The sequence below is a fragment of the Populus nigra genome, chromosome 1 (assembly GCF_951802175.1).
Source record: "Populus nigra chromosome 1, ddPopNigr1.1, whole genome shotgun sequence".
NCBI classification, from domain to species: Eukaryota; Viridiplantae; Streptophyta; class Magnoliopsida; order Malpighiales; family Salicaceae; genus Populus; species Populus nigra.
Genome location: NC_084852.1, coordinates 50,147,180 through 50,168,716, shown reverse-complemented (window position 1 = coordinate 50,168,716; position 21,537 = coordinate 50,147,180). Strand labels below are relative to the sequence as shown.

General features: G+C 35.0%; 2 protein-coding genes and 1 long non-coding RNA gene across 9 annotated transcripts; 2 read left to right on the top strand and 1 right to left on the bottom strand.

The window, feature by feature from the left end:
- Window positions 1–8,061: 8,061 nt before the first annotated feature.
- LOC133697929 (peptidyl-tRNA hydrolase, mitochondrial) lies at window positions 8,062–10,522 on the top strand. 3 transcript variants are annotated; one of them, XM_062120764.1, is made up of 9 exons: window positions 8,062–8,657; window positions 8,740–8,824; window positions 8,933–9,000; window positions 9,185–9,235; window positions 9,322–9,395; window positions 9,745–9,780; window positions 9,875–9,933; window positions 10,013–10,089; window positions 10,235–10,522. In XM_062120764.1, exons 1-9 carry the CDS (start codon window positions 8,535–8,537, stop codon window positions 10,364–10,366), a joined length of 705 nt encoding a protein of 234 aa, XP_061976748.1. In that variant the 5' UTR covers window positions 8,062–8,534; the 3' UTR covers window positions 10,367–10,522. The 3 variants fall into 3 exon arrangements, with proteins under 3 accessions (XP_061976748.1, XP_061976756.1, XP_061976764.1); XM_062120780.1 differs by having other exon boundaries at window positions 8,524–8,661; XM_062120772.1 differs by lacking the exon at window positions 9,745–9,780 and having other exon boundaries at window positions 8,072–8,657.
- A 2,141-nt stretch (window positions 10,523–12,663) lies between these two features.
- LOC133698056 (uncharacterized) lies at window positions 12,664–20,259 on the bottom strand. Of its 5 annotated transcripts, none has more exons than XR_009843038.1 (5): window positions 19,979–20,259; window positions 17,358–17,478; window positions 15,703–15,759; window positions 14,033–14,582; window positions 12,664–13,386 (listed from the first exon to the last, which is right to left on the bottom strand). It is a non-coding gene; the product is annotated as an uncharacterized LOC133698056 (long non-coding RNA). The 5 variants fall into 5 exon arrangements; XR_009843023.1 differs by lacking the exon at window positions 15,703–15,759 and having other exon boundaries at window positions 14,033–14,149; window positions 14,264–14,582; window positions 19,979–20,257; XR_009843027.1 differs by lacking the exon at window positions 15,703–15,759 and having other exon boundaries at window positions 14,033–14,134; window positions 14,264–14,582; window positions 19,979–20,257.
- Window positions 13,105–14,896, top strand: LOC133697975 (transcription repressor MYB5-like). Its single transcript, XM_062120857.1, has 2 exons — window positions 13,105–13,397; window positions 13,963–14,896. Exons 1-2 carry the CDS (start codon window positions 13,105–13,107, stop codon window positions 14,609–14,611), a joined length of 942 nt encoding a protein of 313 aa, XP_061976841.1. The 3' UTR covers window positions 14,612–14,896.
- Window positions 20,260–21,537: the final 1,278 nt, after the last annotated feature.

Here is a 21,537-nt window from a genome sequence, read left to right as displayed (position 1 = left end):
TTTTGTCTCTTTGTGCGTCGTTGCTGCTCCATTAGATTCCTCAAAAAAATCATCTTCATCATCATCGGATAGCACAGATGTTGAACACAATGATACATCCATGGAATGTTTGACTGTTGTGAGAGAGGGGATAAACTCACCTTTGATTTCTTTCAAACTGACCTCAACCTGCACTCCATCGAGCTGGATCAACATTTGATCATGTAAAGGTTCCAGCTTTGTGGTTCGAATAAGAACCCTAATACCTGATATGGACCCCTGACTAACACAGGAAGTGTCGTATCTTACAATATTTCCCCAGCTCTGAAGCAAAATATTGATACAGTTTCTGTTCCACCCTTCCATTGGCAAACCAAATATGAAGAACCAAGCAAATCTGTCATATGCTCTAGTCCTTGTTTCCCACTGTCTGAGATTGCTGAATAGAGAATGCAGCACAAATACTTTATTCCTTTGCTCTTTCACTGAGGCTAATTGATCCACATAGGTAATAATCACCTGGCTAGCTCCCAAAAAACGAAACCTCACAGCTTTGACACTTGATTTTAAAAATGTTGCCTCCAGTGTTGCCACATCCACATTTGGCAAGATATTTTCCACTAAGCTCCTATGCAACCATTCCTTATCCTCATCCGTGGAGTTGTACTGTATCATTCTCCTTGTCTTTGTGACCATTTGTTGTGGTTTGGATGAGAGTACCTCAGCATAAGATCTGTTATCTCTGAACATAAGTTGGGGTTAATGATGTGATGCAGGTTTGGATAAGGGTTTGAGAGGTGATGTTGGTAGGGGAGGTTTAGAGAATTGTAGCTTAGCTGGGTTCACTCTCAACTTATAGGAATCAAACCAAACATTACTGGCTTGGTCACAAAGATCAGACACAGGCAGGGGCGATAGTATTTCCACAAAACCTAAATGTCGGCCAATAACTGTTTTTTGTTTGGATGAAAATAGTTTGACAACTCGGCCAAACTTCCCGAAAGTCTTTTTCAGGTCTTGATATTCCACCCACGAGGGGAATCTCTCAAAGAACAACTTAAGCTGGTCTGTACTAGTAGGGGTATTGACAAAAGATGTCGGGCTAAAAGTTTTTGTGGGTTCAGATGGAAGGACAAGGGAGGCGGTCTGGTTTGAAGGAAAAGTGACAGGATAATCTGTTGGATTTAGGTAAGGAGGTGTTGTTTCGGGTAGTGGAGGTAGGGTCTAAAGATGTTGGTAAGGGGTTTTGTAGAGGTGTAAGATTGATAATGCGATGATGGGGGGTGGTTTTTGGTGAAGGGTGCAAAGGATGCAGAGGGTGTTATTTTGGGAGAATTAGATCGTTTCTACTAAATCAACTTTTACTCTGCACACAGATCTTTCAATAGGTGTTGATGAGGTAGATCTGAGGGTGAAGGTTAAAGTTTGAAGGTAGATTTGTGGATATTTTACCAAATTATTGGACAAGATGTGCCTTATACCCTTCTTGATCTTCTGATACGATGATACACAAAATCTGCATTTTTAGGTCTTTTTGTTCTCTCTCTCCCCTGTTCCTCTCTGGCTCTTCCCTGTCTCTTTGTCCTCTCTCACTCTCTCTACTGGTTGTGTATCGATGGTGCGTAGGAGGAAACTAATTTGAACGATGGATGGCTGGTGAAGACTACGGCTGAGGAGAGAGTGGCTGCTCTTGTTGTTACTTGCTCACGGTGCAGTACAGAGAAGATCGCCACAAATTGGGCATTATCTAGTAACAACTGCTTCGTTAACTCCTTGCTCCGGCATGATGTCGTAGACGTCCCTTGGCTGTTTTGAGAGAATGCGAATCAATAGAGGGTCATCTTCTGTCGGATCCGGTAATGCATATTGAACCTTGATCTCCGTCTGGATCTCCGTCTGTGATGAGATCTAATTGTTCTTTGGCTTAATCGTTCTGTTCTCGAGTCTCAACAGCAGGATGTATGTTAGTCGCTCTAGCCTCCTTTTATGTTTTATTTGAATTACTTTAACATTCGAATCCCTCCAAGTTAAACACTCCGTTATCGCTTATCAGTTGGAAACTGCAACAATCTTCCTCCATTATTATCAAGTATAACAAGAGAAGTGAAGGGATGTTAAGGATTTTCTAAAAAATCAAACTTTCGATTCTTATTTTCTAGGATTGTTTACACATATGAAGTTTACAGTACTTTGTTTCAAACTACGCGAGGTGTGGTACTCGGTAGATAGATAGATAGAGATACTTGAGTTCATTGAAAGACAATAGCATTTTAGGGTTTTGTTAAGGAGAAGAAGAAGGGCGGGGGTAGAGTTTCAGAGAAGTTGAATTTATAGAGACTCAAGAAGTGTCTGGTTTCTCACAAGGATTAGTTTAGTGCCAGCTGAGGGTGGCGTTGGGCTCTGTTTCTTAATTGGCACTTGTTCTTTATTTTTATCCTTCTTAGAGTTATGTCTACCGATCACATACTGATTTTTATATTAACCAAGAACAAATCAAGTCAACATGTTCGATCCATGATCCACGCTGAGTTTTATAACATTGTTATCAAATCTCAACAAAATTCAAAAAAAGAAAAATTGATGTTAGTTAAATCCACAAAGTTTTCAAAAATTCTCAATCAATGTTTTCAAAACGTGTAATAAAATTAACATCAAGCTCTCCACGAATCAACCTTTTTCTTATCCATAAATGGATAGATTCAACTTAATCCATTCACACACATGGATGGATGGATGGATGGACACTAAATTGAAACTTTCATGAATCTTGAGGATTTAATTAACATAAAAAATATTTCTAGGAATTTAACTGAAAAACTCTATATTGGAGGGTTAATCTGAGGCATGCCCAATAGCCACAGTATTTACAATCTTGTTTAGCCGATAACGCCTGTAACATTCCCGGCCTCTTCTTTTGTTTCTGCGTTTCGCTTCCCTTCTGCCTTTGCATTTCTTCAATGCCAGTTCCATTGGAGCAGTCATGTAGGAGACCGGTAGTAGTCAGAAAGGATAGTAGTACAGGATCTAGCACCAACAAATTAGAACAAGAAAAATGTATAAAACACTAAGGACATCATTAGATCATATTAGATAGCTTAATTCACTTTCTTAAAAAGAAAGAAAAAACTTAATTTCTTCAAAATGCCACTTACCCATCTGGTGTTGAGAGCCACCCGATGAACACATTGTTGACAAGGGTACTTAACAACAAACACACACACACACACACATATAGTTATATATATATAGCCTAGCTATAAGGCAACTTTCGAGAGAGAGTTGCTTTGCGTAACCTGATGGCATGCCACGTGAAACATGGTTGATCTTCCTGTTCTTATCTAAAGCAGTGAGGGGAAATGACAATTCGTGTAAAAAAGCTGACAGTTAGGAGAAATTGAGAAACAGAAGGGAGGGAGGACTATTTGAAAACCGTCATCAAGCATCATCCAGAGGTAGGACTATGAATGGACTTGGCTAGATTGTAGTTAATTAATGTTAGTGGTGTCAACGTTGTTGTTTTTGAGGAGGCATGCTAGACAGCATTAGACGCCCGATATTGCTACATTCTCCGGCTATTTTTCCTAGCTCTCTCTTTACGGGTATCATAGGAAGTGCCAAGTTATAGGATTAATATCATAGCAATTATACTTGTCCTTATCTATTTTTGGATCCTCATAGGCTCATACAATATAAGAGAATACAAAATAAATAAATAAAAGATTAAATTAATCTTCCCTCCTATCACATGCATTGGCCGAAACCCCTCAAAAGAAGAAAGTGAGGGTTTTTCTCCTCTCTTTTGTAATTTTCTTCTCCTTTTTCCATCTATTTATATTCATATAACATTAATCTTTTTTCATTTTCATAACTCAATTTTTGACCATTTTATTTTAATTATTATTATTATTTTATTTACTGAAAAGGATAAAAAAATGATGATAAAAAAATAATAATGATGAAAAAACAAGTAAAATGAAATAAATGAAGAATGAATTAAAATTTGGGTTAAGGACAACATGATTGGAAGTTTTGGGGTTTAATTAAACTTTGAAATTAATCTAATTAAGCTTGGAATTAATTTAATTAATCCAATTAAGGGTTTAACTTGAGAATTGATAAGTTTTGAGACTTAATTGAGCTTGGAATTAATTTAATTAATCCAATCAAGGGTTTAATTGGAGAATTGATAAGTTTTGAGACTTAATTAAGCTTGCAATTAATTTAATTTATCAAATCAGGGGCATAATTGGAGAATTGATAAGTTTTAGACTTAATTGGATTTGAATTTAATTAAATTAATGAAATAAGGGACTTAATTAAAGAAATAGCAAAGTTTGGGGTTAATTGGGGGCACGATTGCAGTAGATTAAAGTCCAAGTACTAACTTGTAAAAGGCACCGAAATGCAGAGGCAATTACAGTTTAAACCAGGGACTTAATTATAAAATTTTCGGAACTTCACGGGCCAAAACGCAAATGGCCACCTCATACACCAAAACGACGTCGTTTGAAAGAACACTGTTTATCATCTTCTTCTTCTTTAACCAGAGACTGTTCCCTGTAGTCATGGGCAGTAATCATCTGCTCACCTCAGTTATGGACATTTTAATGTTGTCGTCCCTCTACATGTCGTTCGTTACCACCGATCAGACTCTATAAAACAGAAGAACAACGATGAAATTGGGGCGGGGGGGAAAACGCAGGGAAAGAAAAGGAGGAGACAGGGAATCACAGAACCAGGGGGAGAGACGAAGAGAAACCGAACCAGGGAAAATTTTGGTCCATCAACCAGCAGCACTTCATGCTTTTACCACCATTGTCTCCGTCTTGAACGGAGAAGATTAGACAGAGAACTAGAAAAGAGAACAAACCAGAGGAGAGGAAGTAACACTGGGAACACGACAAGACGCAAGAACAAAGATGATACAGAGAAGACGAGCAAAAACATAATAGGCCACGAATGGGCAGAACCCAGAGGAAAAACCCAGAACACACAGAAAAGAAAGAAAAAGGGACGAAACAGGAGACACAAACGAAGACAGGGGAAAAAGAACGAATAGCAGTGAAAAAGCAAAAGAGGACGCTCTCGACCTCTTCTTCTGTGGCTCCAATTTCAGCAACCACTTTTGTTATTGCTGGAGAAGGAACGGAAAAAACACAGGAGCATATAGCAGAGACAGAAACAGAGAGGAGATAACACTGGCCAGTCTTCATCTTCAGGAGCAGCAGACCACAGGCAAGTCTTTTCTCCTCTCCTTTGCATTTTAATTCACTCCTACAGTAGCAGTGAATTATAATTCATTGGGCACGCTTGCGTAACGCACGCCTGCCACCCAGCCGGGTCACTGGTCTAAACCAGTGACCCAACCGAGTCAGCTGGGTCCAGCCCAGCCCAGCCCATGTGGGTTGAGCCCCACCCAACCCCCAAAACAAAAAAAAATAGAAAAATAGAAAAATATGTGTATGCATGAATAAAAATAATGTAAATTTATTGTTTTATTTACTGACGCCAGAGTCAGAAATAAAAAACACTGATTTAATTTTTTTTATTTAACTACATAAGAAATAAAAAAATATGTGCATGCATAAAAACAAATTTATTTTTATTTATTTATTCACTGCGTTAGAGTAGGGAATACAAAATATTGATCTAATTTTTTTTTTGTAACTACGAATTTTTACCAACGCTAGAGTTGGAATTATTTGAGCTCGAATATTCATTGACGTCAGAGTCAGGAATATTATAAACAAATCATCATAGCATAAACTAATAAACATTTAGTAATTTAAGACAAAACCAACAATGAAGTCTGCCTTAGGCAGAACGTTTAAGAGGTGATAATATCTTCCCTTTTACGTAACCAATCCCGAGTCATAGAATCTCTGTTGACCAGTTAGGGTTCCTAGTGACGATAATACTAGGTGGCGACTCCTCAAAAGACATTTTTTTTCTTCTAAAAGAACAAGATGCCAAAAATTTGTTCTTTTTCCATATTCAAGGATTATTTTTAGGGCCGCTGCAATGTCGAATGCGACATCCATGATCAATTCTACTCAATTGCATCAAAATTCCCAATTTCCAAATTTCTTTCCTCTTGGCCGAAACCCGTGGGTAGTGAGGGAGGTATTTTTATTCCTTCCATTCTTGAAATTGAGTCATTACCCAACCTTATTCCATACATACAAACATCAATCAAACATACAAACACTGCAGGAAATCCAATACTCCCTTCAATTCCCCTCTCCTTTCCTTTCCAAAACCCTGGCCTATATATTTTCTTCAAAATCATTCACCAAAGCTCTCAATTTCTCCTTTTGATCAATTGTCTATACCTTAATCACTTTGACTTAACTTTTTTTTTTTTTTTATGAATCTAACAAGAATTGAGAAGAATTCAATCAACAATTCTCCCCCTCTTGATTTTTCACAATTTTTTTTTATAATTATCATGTCATCTTAGGGGCAATTATATATTTAACTAAATAAAACAAAAAAAACAAAAAGGTGAGCGTGCATGCATGAGAGGTATTTGCGCCCTTAAGACGACATGTGCATCGCCTCCAAACATTAAAAAATATCCTTTCGCCATGTCATTGAAAGAGATGTTATGTCCTCTTTTTATTGGTGAGACGTGTGTTATCTATAAAACTTTCCTTTCTTTTGTCTTTATTCTCTCTCTCATTCCCTGAAAATTACAACTTAGCCCTTTTGGTTGTTGATATTTTCATTTTAATCCTTATTCTTTTGATATCTTTTTTTTTATTGGCTTTTTTGTAGAAGTTTTATCTGTTTTTAATTTCATTCTTCAATTTTAATTTACCAAATATCATATTTTCTAGAGTGGTCCTCATTCTTTGGATTTCTTTTTTTTTTCCTCGATCTTTTTGTAAAAGTTTTAATGGTTTTTAATTTCATCTTTCAATTCAAATTGATGGTATTATATTTTTTAATTTAGTCCTTGTTGTTTTAATTTTTATTTTTTTCTCAGCCCTTTTGTAAAAGTTATTATTCTTTTTAATTTCACCTTTTAATTACAAAATTGTTTTGATTTTTATGTCAATTTTGATCCTCATTCTTTTTAGTTTTTTTGTCCTTTTACTAAATTAATTTTTTTTCAATTAAACATAAAATTTATTTTTTATTTTAGTTTTGATCCTCATTATTTTAATTGTTATTTTTTAAAATTAATTTGTATATATTTTTTTAATTTTATCCTTCAATACTTAATCGATTGAGAATTGGATTTCATTTTTTTTCTAGATTGGGTGCTTCAGGTCCACTAATTTGGGTTGCGAGTTTGAAAAGTTAACATATTTTTTTTATTTTTTTAAAAAAGCTTTATAATTCTTTTGATTATTTTTATCGGGTTATTCTAATCACATGATTTGGATAACAAGTTTAATAAAACATCTTAAATTAACTCAACTCTAATGTATATGCTTACGAGTTTATCATCACCAGTTTTTTAAATATGTTTTTAACTCAATTTCAAATCATGAACATTATTTTTTATACAAAAAAAAAGAACAAAAAGTCCAGCTTTGCAAAGAATCGCAGTAACGAAGGCTAGTAAACACAAAACCCATCTACAAAATTGTATACAAGCCCCGTGAGCCATAGTTTTGAAACCCAGCCCGACCCAATGGATTGACCCGGAATTCAGCTGACCTGGGGTTGGAATCGGGCCGTGTTGAAGAAAAAACATGAGAAGAAAAAATCAGGTGTGACCCGGCAAGACCTGGTTACAAACCTGTTGACTTTTGTTTTTTTACTAAAATGACGTCGTTATGATTTTTTTTAAAAAAATTGACCTGGCCAACCCAATAACCCGATCAAAACTCGAAACCCGAATCTTGAACCGGACCGGATCTTAAAACTATGCCAAGAGCATAAGTCTAGATGCATTGTTTTTTCTTTTCTTTTTTTCTGTTCTTAAACATGCCAAGACTCGAGAGCAATCTTTCAACACAAAACAATAATATATATAAAGTTGATTTAAGGAATGTGTATCCAATAGTGGTATTTATTTATCGAAGTAGATTTGAGTCTCAATCAATCTAATTTTATTAATTTCAATATAAATGGATAGAACACCTCCATTGTATAGAGATTTTAGAATGAGACACAGAAAATAAATAAATAAAGGATTGCATAGAAGGGAGAGCCGGGATTTGATTGAGAGGAAACGGTGCGTTCTACCGCTGGCATAAAATGGCAGGCATGCCTCTTGGTCTCTACTCTCTATAGCAGAAGGGCAAAGAGTCAGCGAAGTTATGGCCGGGCTTCCTCCCTCCCACCCTCCCTCTTCAAACGCAACCTTCTTCTTTTCCTGGGACCGATAAATTAACCGGATTTTGTATCTGCAGTTTCGACCTCGTTTTCTCAAGATCTTCCTTTCTCGATTTTTTTTTTGTTCTTATCTTTGCGGTTAACCAAAGTGCATACCAACTGTTCAACAATTTGCCTAAACGAATTTGTCTCATCACTCCTTTCCATTTCTCTTAACGCAAAGCAAAACAAATTTAAAGGACACCGACACTCCTTTATGAAGAGAGATGTTGAATAGAGTCTCAAGGCGCTGTTTTTGCACTGCTGCTGCTGCTCCCACAACACTATCGCCTTGGCTCTTTGTTGGGTTGGGAAATCCAGGCGAGAAATTCAAAGGAACTCGACACAATGCATGTATCAAAATCTCGAAGAACCCCGATGAGATTTAGCTTCTTTTACTATTTTTTTTGACTCAAACTTGGATGGATGCAGGTGGGTTTTGAGATGATTGATGCATTTGCTGGGTCACTAGGGATTTCTATGAATATACCTCTTTGTAAAGCTCTTTTTGGAGAAGGTGGTTTTGTCCCAAAGCATGTCCTTGTGGTTCATTTCTTTGCTTCTTTTTGTAAAAGATACGAACTTTATCTATGTGGAAGTACTAATACAGGTTTGGTAATTTCAGGGTTTGTTGGTGACGCACCTGTTCTTCTTGCGAAGCCTCAAACTTACATGAATCTGAGTGGTGAATCAGTGAGTGAATCATCCACATAATTTTCTTTTTCCATGGTATAAATTAAAAAAAAGGTTCAATTTTGATGGATATTGTTTGTCTCGACTGTAATCAATAGTTTCTAGGAATATAAAATTTTTGTTTGGAGGAATTTAATTAATCTTCACATAACTTGTAGTATATTTTTTTTCTGTTCAAATGCAGGCAGGACCGCTTGCTGCTTACTATAAGCTACCTCTTAATCGTGTTATTTTGGTAAGTTTGCTCTCATTATCCACTATTACTGAAGGATGATGTAAGTATTTTTCTTTACTGATGTTGTCTAAGTTGTGCAACTATAGTTTCATGACGACATGGAGTTGCCATGTGGAGTGCTTCGACTTCAAGAGAAGGGCGGTCATGGATGCCACAGAGGGTATGGACCGTGAAGTCTTGTGTATTTATTCCCAGGATTAGAATTTGCAGATAGTTGTGTAAAGAATGTACGATTTCTTTTACTGAAAGTGCATGTTTGAGATAAATAGAAATGGTTGATGAGTACCATGTCAGTGCAACCTCCAAGAATTCAATTAAAAATGAAATGATGGACAGAGTATCATGGAGAGATAAAGCCATGCCCTGTGTACATTTGAAATAATATTTGTTTGCAATTTTTATTATTATTTCAACTGCTGTTTGCGCTCTTGCAGTAGTTTTAAGTCCTAACTAAGGCTTTTAGTCTGGTTCCTCAGCCAATATTGATGTTGCTGTTGATGTGACTACAGGAGGCTGCATAACCAGTGGAGCTTTTATGGCTCAGGGTTAACCCCTGTTTTTTTTTTTTTTTCCAAAACATTTTTTGTGCTTTGGGAAGTATTGTGTGAGCATAATGTTTTATTCCTTTTCTTTAACCAGTTTGAAGAGTGTGATCAACCATTTTCGAGGGAACAGAGAATTTGCTCGACTAAGAATCGGTTAGTGTGAAACCTCAATTGGCATTGATTTGCTTCCTAACTTCCTTCTGAAGGCCAAATCTCTTATCGTTCTTCTTAGGAATTGGGAGGCCTCCTGGCCAAATGGATCCCAAGGCTTTCTTGCTGCAGAAGTTCAATGCAACAGCTCGAGAACGAGTAAGTTTGTAGTTCCAAATTTTCATAATAAGGTTCATATGGATTTGGCTTATATTTATCTGTTTGTCATTGGTTCATACACATTTTTCTAGTTAGAATGGCATCTTTTCATTCCTCATGGTGTTGTGTGCTGTTGTTGGACAAGATTGATGCTGCCTTACCAGAGGGGGTTGTTGCATTAAGGTGCATCTTATTTGAAGGCTTGACAAGAACTGCAAGATGGTTCAACCAGGAACAGAAGTACAAGTATATAAGATCGGAAACCATGTCGACATAACAAACTCAAGGATTAGCTTTTTCTGACATTTACATGTAGAGCGCCCCAATTCTTATCTAATGGGAAATCCTTTCATAATTGTAAGGTATATGTTTTCTTGAGCATTCTTTTGATAGTGTGATTGTATTATCAATATAACCAAACTCTTCCACCTTACTCAAACAGTTTAGGGCCTTCATGTTCACTGGTATGCGATGAGGATTCCTTCTTTTGCGTGAATCCTGCATTACGTGCGCCTGTGTGTTCCTCAGGTGCTTTCCTTTGTTGTAGCTCAAGTGCTCACAACTCACACCCACGATCCCTCTCTCTGAAGAGGATGTCTCGGGTTCAAGTTCTTCCTTGGTAACAAAAAAACAAAAACAGAATTGAATGTCTGTCCCCATTTTTTTGGTCGACTGCCGCTTTTAGTGCCCTTTTCTTGTGTCGGGTAGGCCCAATATTTTTGTTTGATAGGAGGACGGGTTCAATATATAGCTGGACCAACTCTCCCGACTTTTGAAACTGAAATTAGGCCATCTTGAGAAAGGAAAAGAGCAGTCAGAAAACCGAGGGTCAATCCTTGACCTCGAAGTCTAATTTGAGTTGAGATTTATTTAAAACTGTTAAAAAAAAACTGTTTTGTTTTTTAATCACAATAAAATCATTTTAAGTTTTTTTTTTTTAAAAAAAATATAGTTGGTGTTGATTGATGACCCGTGGGTTAACTTGCCCGCCAGGTGAACTCCTAGGTTAGGTCTAAGAGAAAAAAGGGTGCTTCATTTTGAATGTTTGTCGGCAGAAAATTTCAAAGTTGGGCTTCTTATCTTATATAATTTCTTTGGAAAAGCGTAACTGGATAATTTCTTGTAGTTTTCAGCTCTCGAGTCACCGGCCTTTGTAGTAGAAATTGTCGTGCTTGTCAGAAATTTAAAAAAGCTAGCTGGTTACAAAATATATATGACCTTTAACAGGTTTCCCATGGTGCAAAAACTCTTGTCGTAGGTAGCATGCGTGCAACAAACAAATTAATGCAGCTTCTTAAACCAGGGCAGAGCCCCGTCCTAATATTGCAGCCCACAACTTGATAGAAACCTGTGGAGTCATTAATTGGAATGTAAAATTAGTCTTAGAAATTCATCTAGCAGTGTCGATCTTTTCACTTACATTGTTTGAATTTGATTTTGATATTGACCAAATCAAATTTATATGACATAGCAGGTTCATCCATTATCTAATTAATTTGGTTCTAACATGACTGGATAATATATATATATATATATATATATATATATATATATATATATATATTAAAAAATAAAAATAAAATACAATGTTTTGATAAAAAAAGAAAAAACATCAACCCCAAACCCTTTAGCAGACAAACCCTGGCCAGCAACTATGGTTAGAAGAAGGATGTTCATGGTAACCTAAATTTATGTAGATGCAAGCATCACTCAATTAGTGAGCTACCAGAACTTCTGTGGCAGAAACACAAAGGAGAAGAGTGGTTATCACGTGCGCACCTCATTCCTAACTCCTCAAGATGGGTGAGCCTGTGCGGGCTCCATTCTCGGCTCTACTTCCTACTTCTTGGAACTATTACAGTCCCACTCGCACATGCACATCCACTCTCTCCGACTCTCGATGCTACGGAAAACAAACAAAAAAGCTCAATTTTTTCAAAAATAATCCTCTCATTAATTTCAGTGTTTTATTCTCTCCCCTCTCTCCTTGTTCTATCCAAGAAAAGAATCTGCTAGCTTTTATAGTTGTTACTTAGTCAAAAGAAAATATGTCATGGAGAGGAGCTTTCGGACTCCTCTGTTCATAACAATGCATGGTTGGTGACAACTCTATCTCTCTCTCTCTCTCTCTCTCTCTCTCTCTCTATATATATATATATATATATATATATATATATATATATATATGTTCTCTGCCATATATTTTCTGTACAATCCATACGACATACTCTTGAATTTGTTCAAAGTGGATAGTAGTAATAATCTCACATATAGTACAATAGCAAATAGTATCCATTCGTTTCTAAAATCTTTATCCATTCATAATTTAAATAAAAAACTTTCCATCTCCAATTAATAAGAAATTTAAATTCATATATATATATATATATATATATATATATATATATATATATATATCCTCTAGCTTATTAATTAATATTTTTTTTTTATTTTTTTTAACCCTAATAATCCAGCCAGCACGTCAAAACAAATATCCCATTTAATTTGTTAATTGATTATATTAACTAACATGCAAGCACACACATAAATATAATTAAATTGAAAATTAAATCATATCAAATGACTGATAATTCTATATATAGATGGATGGATATTAGGGTGTCGTCACATGCACTCCCCTTAGAAGGCGATTGCCTATTTATCAGTATCTTTCCTATTCCACATTAAACCCAACAAACCTCACACCGTCTGATCCCAAGAAGAAAGTACACCAACACGAAAGAAGAAGAAGAAGAAGAAGAAGAAGAGAGAGGAGAGTCCCCTACCCTCATCCTCATCCTCATCCTCATCCTCATCCTCATCCTTTCTATCCATCAAACCTCAAGCTCATCATTACACGACATTCTACATATACACATACACAACATCGATCCTAGATATTACTACAACTCAAAAAACAAATGTAGAAAGAAAACAAGAAAAAGGTAGGTAAGCTAAAGCTTAGTAATTGAACCCATCGACATATCGAGTACTTCCAATACATTATTAATCAAGATGAGAAAGCCAGCTTCAGCTACAGCAGCAAAGAGTACCACCCCATGCTGCATCAAGGTAGGGTTAAAGAGAGGACCGTGGACACCAGAAGAAGATGAACTCCTTGTTAACTATATCAAGAAAGAAGGTGAAGGTCGGTGGCGAACTTTACCCAAGAAAGCCGGTCTCCTCCGCTGTGGCAAGAGCTGCCGTCTCCGCTGGATGAACTACCTCCGCCCTTCTGTTAAACGTGGCCAGATCGCCGATGATGAAGAAGATCTCATTCTCCGCCTCCATCGACTCCTAGGCAATAGGTAATAATTACATATACTATATATCCCACACACAGGAATTAACACAAATACAAATATTTGCACCGGTTAATTTTGTTTTTAGTCTTTTTTAATACAGTCTTTTTCTGGGTTTGTCTTAAATTCCTTTTTTCTGAATTGGGTCTCTTTCTTTTAGGGTTTTGTTTTTTTGGTTTAGTTAGTCTAGCTAGCTAGGTTTAGGGTTTCACTGTATATATGTTGTGGATTGCTCGTGAAAGAGATTTCCTTCACTCTTGTTTTTCTTATTAGAGTTTGGTCAATTAACCTTCTAGCTGGTTTTGATCCATATATAATTTACGTGAACTCTTCAATTAGTTTATAGCTAGTTTAGCTCGAATTTAACCTGCATGAATCTGCTTCACAATGAATCATGTGCTTGAATCTTGTAAACGATCAGTGTTCTTAAATTCCACCTTCTTCTTCGTTGAAGATTTGAGCTAGAAAGGAAATTAATGTATATCACTTTACTTTGAACAAATTTTAGCTAGATCGATCTTAGCTTGGACTAGCTACTTGTGTTGATTTGGTCAATGGGTTGTTTCTTTAGGTGGTCATTGATAGCTGGGAGAATTCCAGGGCGTACAGATAATGAAATAAAGAATTACTGGAACACGCACCTGAGTAAGAAGCTGATAAACCAAGGAATTGATCCAAGAACCCATAAGCCTCTCAATCCTCAATCTTTTGATCAATCAAAACCTTCTTTGTCGAAGGCGAATCTGCACCAAGCACGCCTAAAAGAACCTATTAAGAATATTGTTTCTTCTGGTTTGGAAGAAGCTACTAGTGGCAGTACTCGCATAATCAACAGAGAGAATGCGTATTTTCAAAACAACATTAATTCCCACCTGGATGATCAGTATCACGCCGACCATTTTATTGCAAGTCATGGCTATACAAGTTTGCTGAATTATGATGGTACTTCTGGGATGGATTTGAGAGGCGATCAAAGTCTTGGTATTGGAGAAGCTGATCAAGATATCAATTCCGGCACCGACGATGTGTTTTCGTTCCTCAATTCGCTCATAAATGAGGAGGCTTTGCAACAACATCAAATCCTTAATGTGCCTAATGTGAATTGTGCACCACCCAGTTCAGATCCTTTTGTTTCAATTGCTGCCACAACATTTGGACTCGGAACTGGCTGGGAATCTACTCTCATGTCTTCTGCTTTTAACAAAAATGATTCCAAATAGGGTTTATCATGACCATGTTGAGTAGTCTATCATAGTCATCTATGCTTCTATTAAGCTATGAAATTACATTTGGTAATCAGTTTACAAAAACATAAAAAAAAAATGCCAGGATTTGGTTTGTTAATTATGTATTAACTCTATCTACTGTTATTGTTCTACATCAGCATCCTGTTTATCTTTTGCTGTTGTGTTGTATTTGTAAGAACATGAATGAATAATTTGTTCTTGTACGTATCCAAAATCTTGGCCAAATTAACAATGTATGATATTATAGATTTGTGTGCATGTGGATATCTTTCATTTCATAATTATAGTTCTTATGATTGCAAGTCAGCTTGTATCAAATCTCTCTTGAAATCAAATAGAGATAGTATAAAAAAATATACTCTGGTGAAACATAGCTAGGTGCAACCGTACGTAGTGCACTGTTTTGTCAAACGGACACTAGGTTGTTCTAGCAATTATTGTTCAAATCAAAGAAAATAAAAGGTACGCACGTCAAAGAAATATTTTCATTATCCATGGATCCTACTTCTTAGATGCTATGCTAAATATGGGAGGATTTTATATTGTAATATTTTCCATTTCCTGATTTTTAGACATTAATTTTTTGTTGATTCACAGATAGATGGATAAAAAATAAAAATAAACATGCCATAATTTCAAATGCAGTAACTAAATTTATATTGGAGAATTAAGGGAGGGAGTGTATTTATATTTTCAAGAATATTAATCACCACAGCATCTATCCCTTCGTATATGCATGTGAAAATAGAAGTGTATATATATATATATATATATATATATATATATATATATATAATGATTTATACATTTAATTAATATTGTTAAATCAATCACGTAGCTCGATCGAGCTTCATTTAAACAGGAATCTAGGTATTTGAACCTTGAAACTCCCAATCTCTCATAAAAAACTGTAATTAGGTTCACAAATCCAACCTCCAAACAAGTTACTAAGATATATACTTGAACTTTTTTGCATGTTGATTCAATGATAGAACCATAAGCGAATGTTGGACACTATAAGTAATTACTATGAGATGCTCAATGATAGTAATTAAAGCTGTTACCTTCTCTGGAATGATGAGAGCTTGAGAGAGAACCTGGTGTTTGGAGCGCTTTCCATGCTAGCATGGTCACAGATTATCAAGAACACTTTGTTGGTGTTTTGTTCAACAAAGATACATCAATAAGTTTTAACACCTCGTAACTTTGAGGTTGTTTATTGATCAGTACCATCTACAACGGTTGATGAAAGGTAATGCAAAGATGTGGACAGATTAAAAAGCATGAGCTAGCAATTGAGTTCACCTAATGCTAAGAACATGAAGACTCCAAAAAGGGAAAAGATGATTGTTTTTTCTTTGTTTTGGTGGTTACAAGACGATGATTGTTAATTAATATGATGGAAGAAAAGACCATTATTCTCGCTCGAGTAATTAATATCACTATGAGAGCACGCACACGATAGTCTCCCATTTAAGAATATTACCAAAGTTTAGAGTCATGTATATGTAAGATCTACCACTTGTTATTAGATTCGTCCCATCACTTGGGTAGCATTTAATTTCTTGTATTTATTGTTTTGTAATTCTTTTATTTATTGTTTTAGAGTAGAAAAGATAGATTAACTTCAAAATGTTAATTTGGGAATTTTATTTTATATTTTCATTTTTGTTTTATACAAGAATCAAACACAAGTTTTGGAATTTTGAAACTAATTTGGAATGGACTGTTTTAGGATCATGAAAAGCAAGACTACAAAGTTTATTGTGAACGTAATCGATCAGAAGGCTCTAGCTAGCTAGCCAGCTTCTATTTCAGATCAAGTTGATCAGTGACATCGCAGCATTATACATTTATGCATGCAATCAGACTTTCTGCTCACCTATCAACTACGTTCTGATGCTATAAATGTGTAATATTGTACGCTTGCAACTCGCAAAAGTTAAATGAATGGTGATTGGGCTTCCCATGCATGCAGACTACTCATGCGATCCTCTACTTTCTACGCACCTTAATTTGACATATCCTACTTCAGTCTGATTGTATCTGAAAATTGCTTGACGTTCTGTGCATGCACATGAGGCATATAGTGTGTACATTATACATGTGGCCTATATATAATTAACATGTATTTAAGATTACTACCTGCATATGCCATATACTATTGTACATACCACGTAATTGTTTCTACGAAAATTAAGAATTAACATGTTAATTTTGATTGTTTGATATTCTCTAGGCATTCTAAACTTTCCTATGTCTTATATACTGTCTAACTCATTCAGATTTCATATACGAGCACTAATTTGCCAACAATTAAATGAAAACGAGGGCTTTAAGGCTACAAATTTAAATTATGCATCCTTTAATTAACATACATGTGATTAGTTGTTCAGTTGAATGTAATATATATATATATATATATATATATATATATATATATATATATATAAATGAGGGAAATATAATTTGGGTTTGTAATATTGCCAAAGATCAATGAGGACATGTTTGGGAATGTTGACGTAGCTGCATGCCAACATTGAATAACTTAAATCTTGGATCATATAAATACACGAGATCTTATTATAAATGTCTTGATGATATCTTTGAGATTTCTTAAAGAGATTGAAGATACTTAATTTAAATATTGTTAGGAAAATATCCCTACACGTTATTTTTCATAATATAAATAACTATCTTGGGTGCAGAAAACACTTACTAGTCGCACATTGGATGAGATTTGAGTACATGCATGGGGTAGACAGACATGCTGCATAAACGTTGCCCTCTACGTTCAATTGTCTCGACAGTACATCACATGTGGTTGCAAATTCAGCCTCCTGAAAAACATCAAGAAAGTAAGAGCATCAAGAAACCTAGCTGCAGTCGCAGGTAAAAAGATTGTAAGAATTCAGGCAATTAATATATGATGCAGCCATGCATGTCTGTTTTCTCAAGGGGTTTTAGTCAAGTAAATTTCATGCATTAAAAACAAACCAAGTACCCAACACTGAACTTAGATTTGTAATAGGGCCAGCAGTCTGTAGTCCACCTCTCTTGGATTGTCATGGGCTCGAGGATATGGGTCTTTTTTTCCAGTCCGAGCTGAACCGAAATCTCATTTGTTTCCTAGCTAACAACCAATCCCAAGGTCAGTTTCTGAGTCTTCTCTCTTCTAACATTCAAACTAGGTTTCGAATTTCACCCAAGAAATAATATAAAAACTTTGACAATAAATAATTACGATCGCAAATCTCCACCCCAAAAGATTTTTATTTAAAAATATACATTAAAGAATAATATAAAAACATTCTTAATTAGAATTCCACCTCACACAATAAATAGTTTAACCTTCTGCATTGAACCGGTTGTGTGAGAAACTCAATCGATCTTGACTGATAGTTTGATTCATATTCCTACCCCCTCTCGATCCGTCGACTTTAAACATAATTTTCTTATAACACACCAACAAATGGACGACTTAGCCTCTCCATTTTAAATATTTATAGCTAGGAAGATGCATATAACTAACAGTCAGAACCATTAGCAATTATATTACTCTAACAACCTTGCATTAATATCCACTAGCTAGTACAGCACAGCATCCACAACTCCAAGATGAACTTCCCTTAAAAAAAAAGAAAAAAAAAAGACATGGACAATACCGATTATGTTAATTAAAAACTGTCCATAAAATAGTGGCCGAGGGTGAGTAAATTACTTTCTTGGGTGACAAAGTAGATGGGAGTTTAATAAAACACAAATATTTTTTTAGGGATACGTGAAAGATACTGTTGGAAATTGAATTTCAAATAGTATTTTTGTTAAATTTAAATTTTTTTATTTAATTTTGGATCCTTTTTACATGTTGATGTTATAAATGATTTTTAAGTATATATAAAAAATATTATTTTAATGTATTTTTAAGCGAAAAATACTGTAAAAAACAACCATTATTACATTCCGGAACACTTTAAAAATAAAAATAAACAAAAATTAAATAAGTTAAGAATTAAATACTATAATGAGAAATTGAAAAATTCCGAGGGGACCATGTTCAAACTTTTGGTCGATTGCATATTGTGACTTCAAGATACCTCAAAGATGATATTGACTTTAATTTACATATTTATAAAATATAGGCAGAAGAAGAACACACACACACACACACACACACACACAGCATACCTTTGCTAAATTTGAATAGCTACAAGAGCTTAATTTATAGCAGTTATTGTTAGATCTTCAGGCCAAAATCATCTGACCTGATATCCACAAGACTCATATCTGACCCTCCACTCTAACTACCAGTCTTCTAGTACAGCATCGGATTGGTAGCTGGCTGGTTGACTTGTTGCCCCAACATGAGTTAAAAGCGAGTTACGAAGCATATGCAGAGGTTGACCCTTATGTTTCCTTTTATAACTTCTGTTATCCAAACTTTACAAGGAAACCCAGCAATATTAGTTATGTATATATACATGTATGTATACACGCGCGGGCGCAGACATGTATAGTGGGTGTTCTTTTTTTTTTTTTTGTTCTTTTTTTTGTTATAGTGGGTGTTCTTATATATATATATATATATATATATATGGGGTGGTTTTGGGGGGCCTGCGCATGGTTTTGGATACATTTTTTAAATTTTCTGATAGGAAAAATTAATTATGTCCCACATAAAATTTCTAATGTCGTACAAGATATATAGGGAATTATTTTATTTTTCAAACCGTAAACTCAAATATACTAACTTAAATCATACGGTACACAGGCATGGAGTAGACCTATATATTGGGCTTCTGCAACCTAGCCTTCTTGGCCATCTATGTACAATACCATCTACTCCAACAAAGCTTATTATAATACAATCGGTTAAACTAGATAAAAGTTTGATCATCATAATAGTTTTGCTAATCTTCCTTCTTCAATTGATTAGTGCAACATTATTTTGATGATTCGAGCTCTTTTTTCCCCAGAAGTTGATGGTTTAATATATATCAAGATGAAAAGAAACAAAGCACCAACATGTTCATGTTCATGCCTTCATTTATGTCATGACAGACCCCCTGGGCAAGAGTGATTTAACATGGAAAACGAAGCTGCCTCTATCAGAAACAAGGAAGGCTATATATATGAGAAAACACATGAAATAAGCAAATTCTTCATGAAATATAACATCCATGTATAGCTATCAAAATTACAAAACAGTTCCATTGATATTTGTTAACTGATTTAATTTCGTTGATAACAACCGAGACAAGCAAGAGAAAAAGCAAGAAATGGACCAAGAACAATAACAAGAGATAATTAGGAGGTGCTAGCTAGGAAGGAGTGGCTTACCTGGGTATACCGTGAAAATCGACCATTTAAATGAAGTCAATGGAAAGATCCGAAGCTTTTTGTGAAATGCATTTTGGTAAAGGATGGAAGAACGATCAAATGGGATCATGCATGATGAAAATGTTTTTATGTAGAGAAAGAAGAGGCTGAGAATTCTTGCGTTTTAATTTCCATGTGAGAAAGTATCAGAGTTCTGATTTTCAAATTAAATATTCTCATTTTGTATGAAGAATGAAGCACAGTACTGGTACACCTGTAGGTTTCCATGTCTACAAGCCAGGCAAAAGGGGCCTTATACGATGGGAAATTGGTATGTCTCGGCTGAATTTGACCAGTAGATTTGTGAATAATTTTGGTGGGCGTACTGGCTAAGCAGGTAATTGACAATAGGGACTAACCAAACGTTCTATGGTGAAATGGTCAGATTTTGTTGGACAAACCAACCTTTCCTTGCCATCACGATACATTCCCTAATGCGTGTCAGCCAAAGGGTCAATGGCCTGCTATTTTGAAACCAGTGTCTGTTAATATCCCTGAGCATCCTCCATGGACAAACGTTTGGCGTACCTTATGTTATACTATAGATATTAATGGGAAATAGATTTATACGATAACTATATGATAATTAGATTAATTGAAAGAAACTCAGAAAATAAGAGTTACTACCATGAATACATAATTAATTCTACAATCATGTATAACAAGCCATTTATTATGAACATGAGATCGTGGAAAAAACTCTAAATTACAGACAAGAGATTATCAGCAGTTAACATGCAATTAGTGGAGAACCCTGAAAGGTGATGGGAAATCAGCAATTGACGTTACTATATAAGACGGATTGCAGGGAAGATCATCATCAACAATTCAATAAAAAAACCTTAAATCACTACATTGCAGTTCTATTAAGTTCTTAGGGGATAACTCTGCAAATGATATAATAATAGATGATAATCAAGTAGGTTTGAAATTTTTTTTGTAATCAATAGGCTTGCATTTTTAATCTCATAAACCAAAAAAAATCAAAAAGATATTTCATTATTCAAGAGTTTCAATTCGTGGATGTTGTCATAACTCAGTTTTAGGATCCCAAAATTATCTCTTCTCATGTATACACACCTTTTTACTATTTTACTTTAATTCATTCAGAAAAAAAATATGCATTAATAATAATTAATAATAACAACAATTCGGAACACAAGGAGACAACTTATAAACCACAGAAGATCAAGAAGTTCGAAAGATGACAATATTGGGATATTTTAAGAATAGGGTGAAGAAATACTGGATTTGAGACAAAGTAAGATTGGAATCATTTTTTTTTACTAAAATTATAAGAATTAATTAAGTTTAAAAACTTAATTAAACTTTTAATAGGTTGGTTTGATTCAATTAAGGAGTTATTGAAAAACAAATAATTTTAAAGGTCAATTTGGCCAAGATTGGAAGAACTAATTGAGTTCAAGGACTCAATTAAATTTCTAACAGGTTTCAAGGCTTCAAATCAAGGACTTAATTGATAAAAAAAATCAATTTCTTAGGGCTTAATTTGAGTCAAT

Bases quoted from the DNA above. Each gene is read 5' to 3' on its own strand.
- LOC133697975 (XM_062120857.1), top strand. From the start codon at position 13,105: ATGAGAAAGCCAGCTTCAGCTACAGCAGCAAAGAGTACCACCCCATGC. The intron at 13,398-13,962 runs GTAATAATTACA...TTGTTTCTTTAG, and splicing joins CATCGACTCCTAGGCAATAG to GTGGTCATTGATAGCTGGGA.
- LOC133697929 (XM_062120764.1), top strand. From the start codon at position 8,535: ATGTTGAATAGAGTCTCAAGGCGCTGTTTTTGCACTGCTGCTGCTGCT. The intron at 9,001-9,184 runs GTGAGTGAATCA...GTTCAAATGCAG, and splicing joins TGAATCTGAGTGGTGAATCA to GCAGGACCGCTTGCTGCTTA. The intron at 9,781-9,874 runs GTTAACCCCTGT...TTCTTTAACCAG, and splicing joins TGGAGCTTTTATGGCTCAGG to TTTGAAGAGTGTGATCAACC.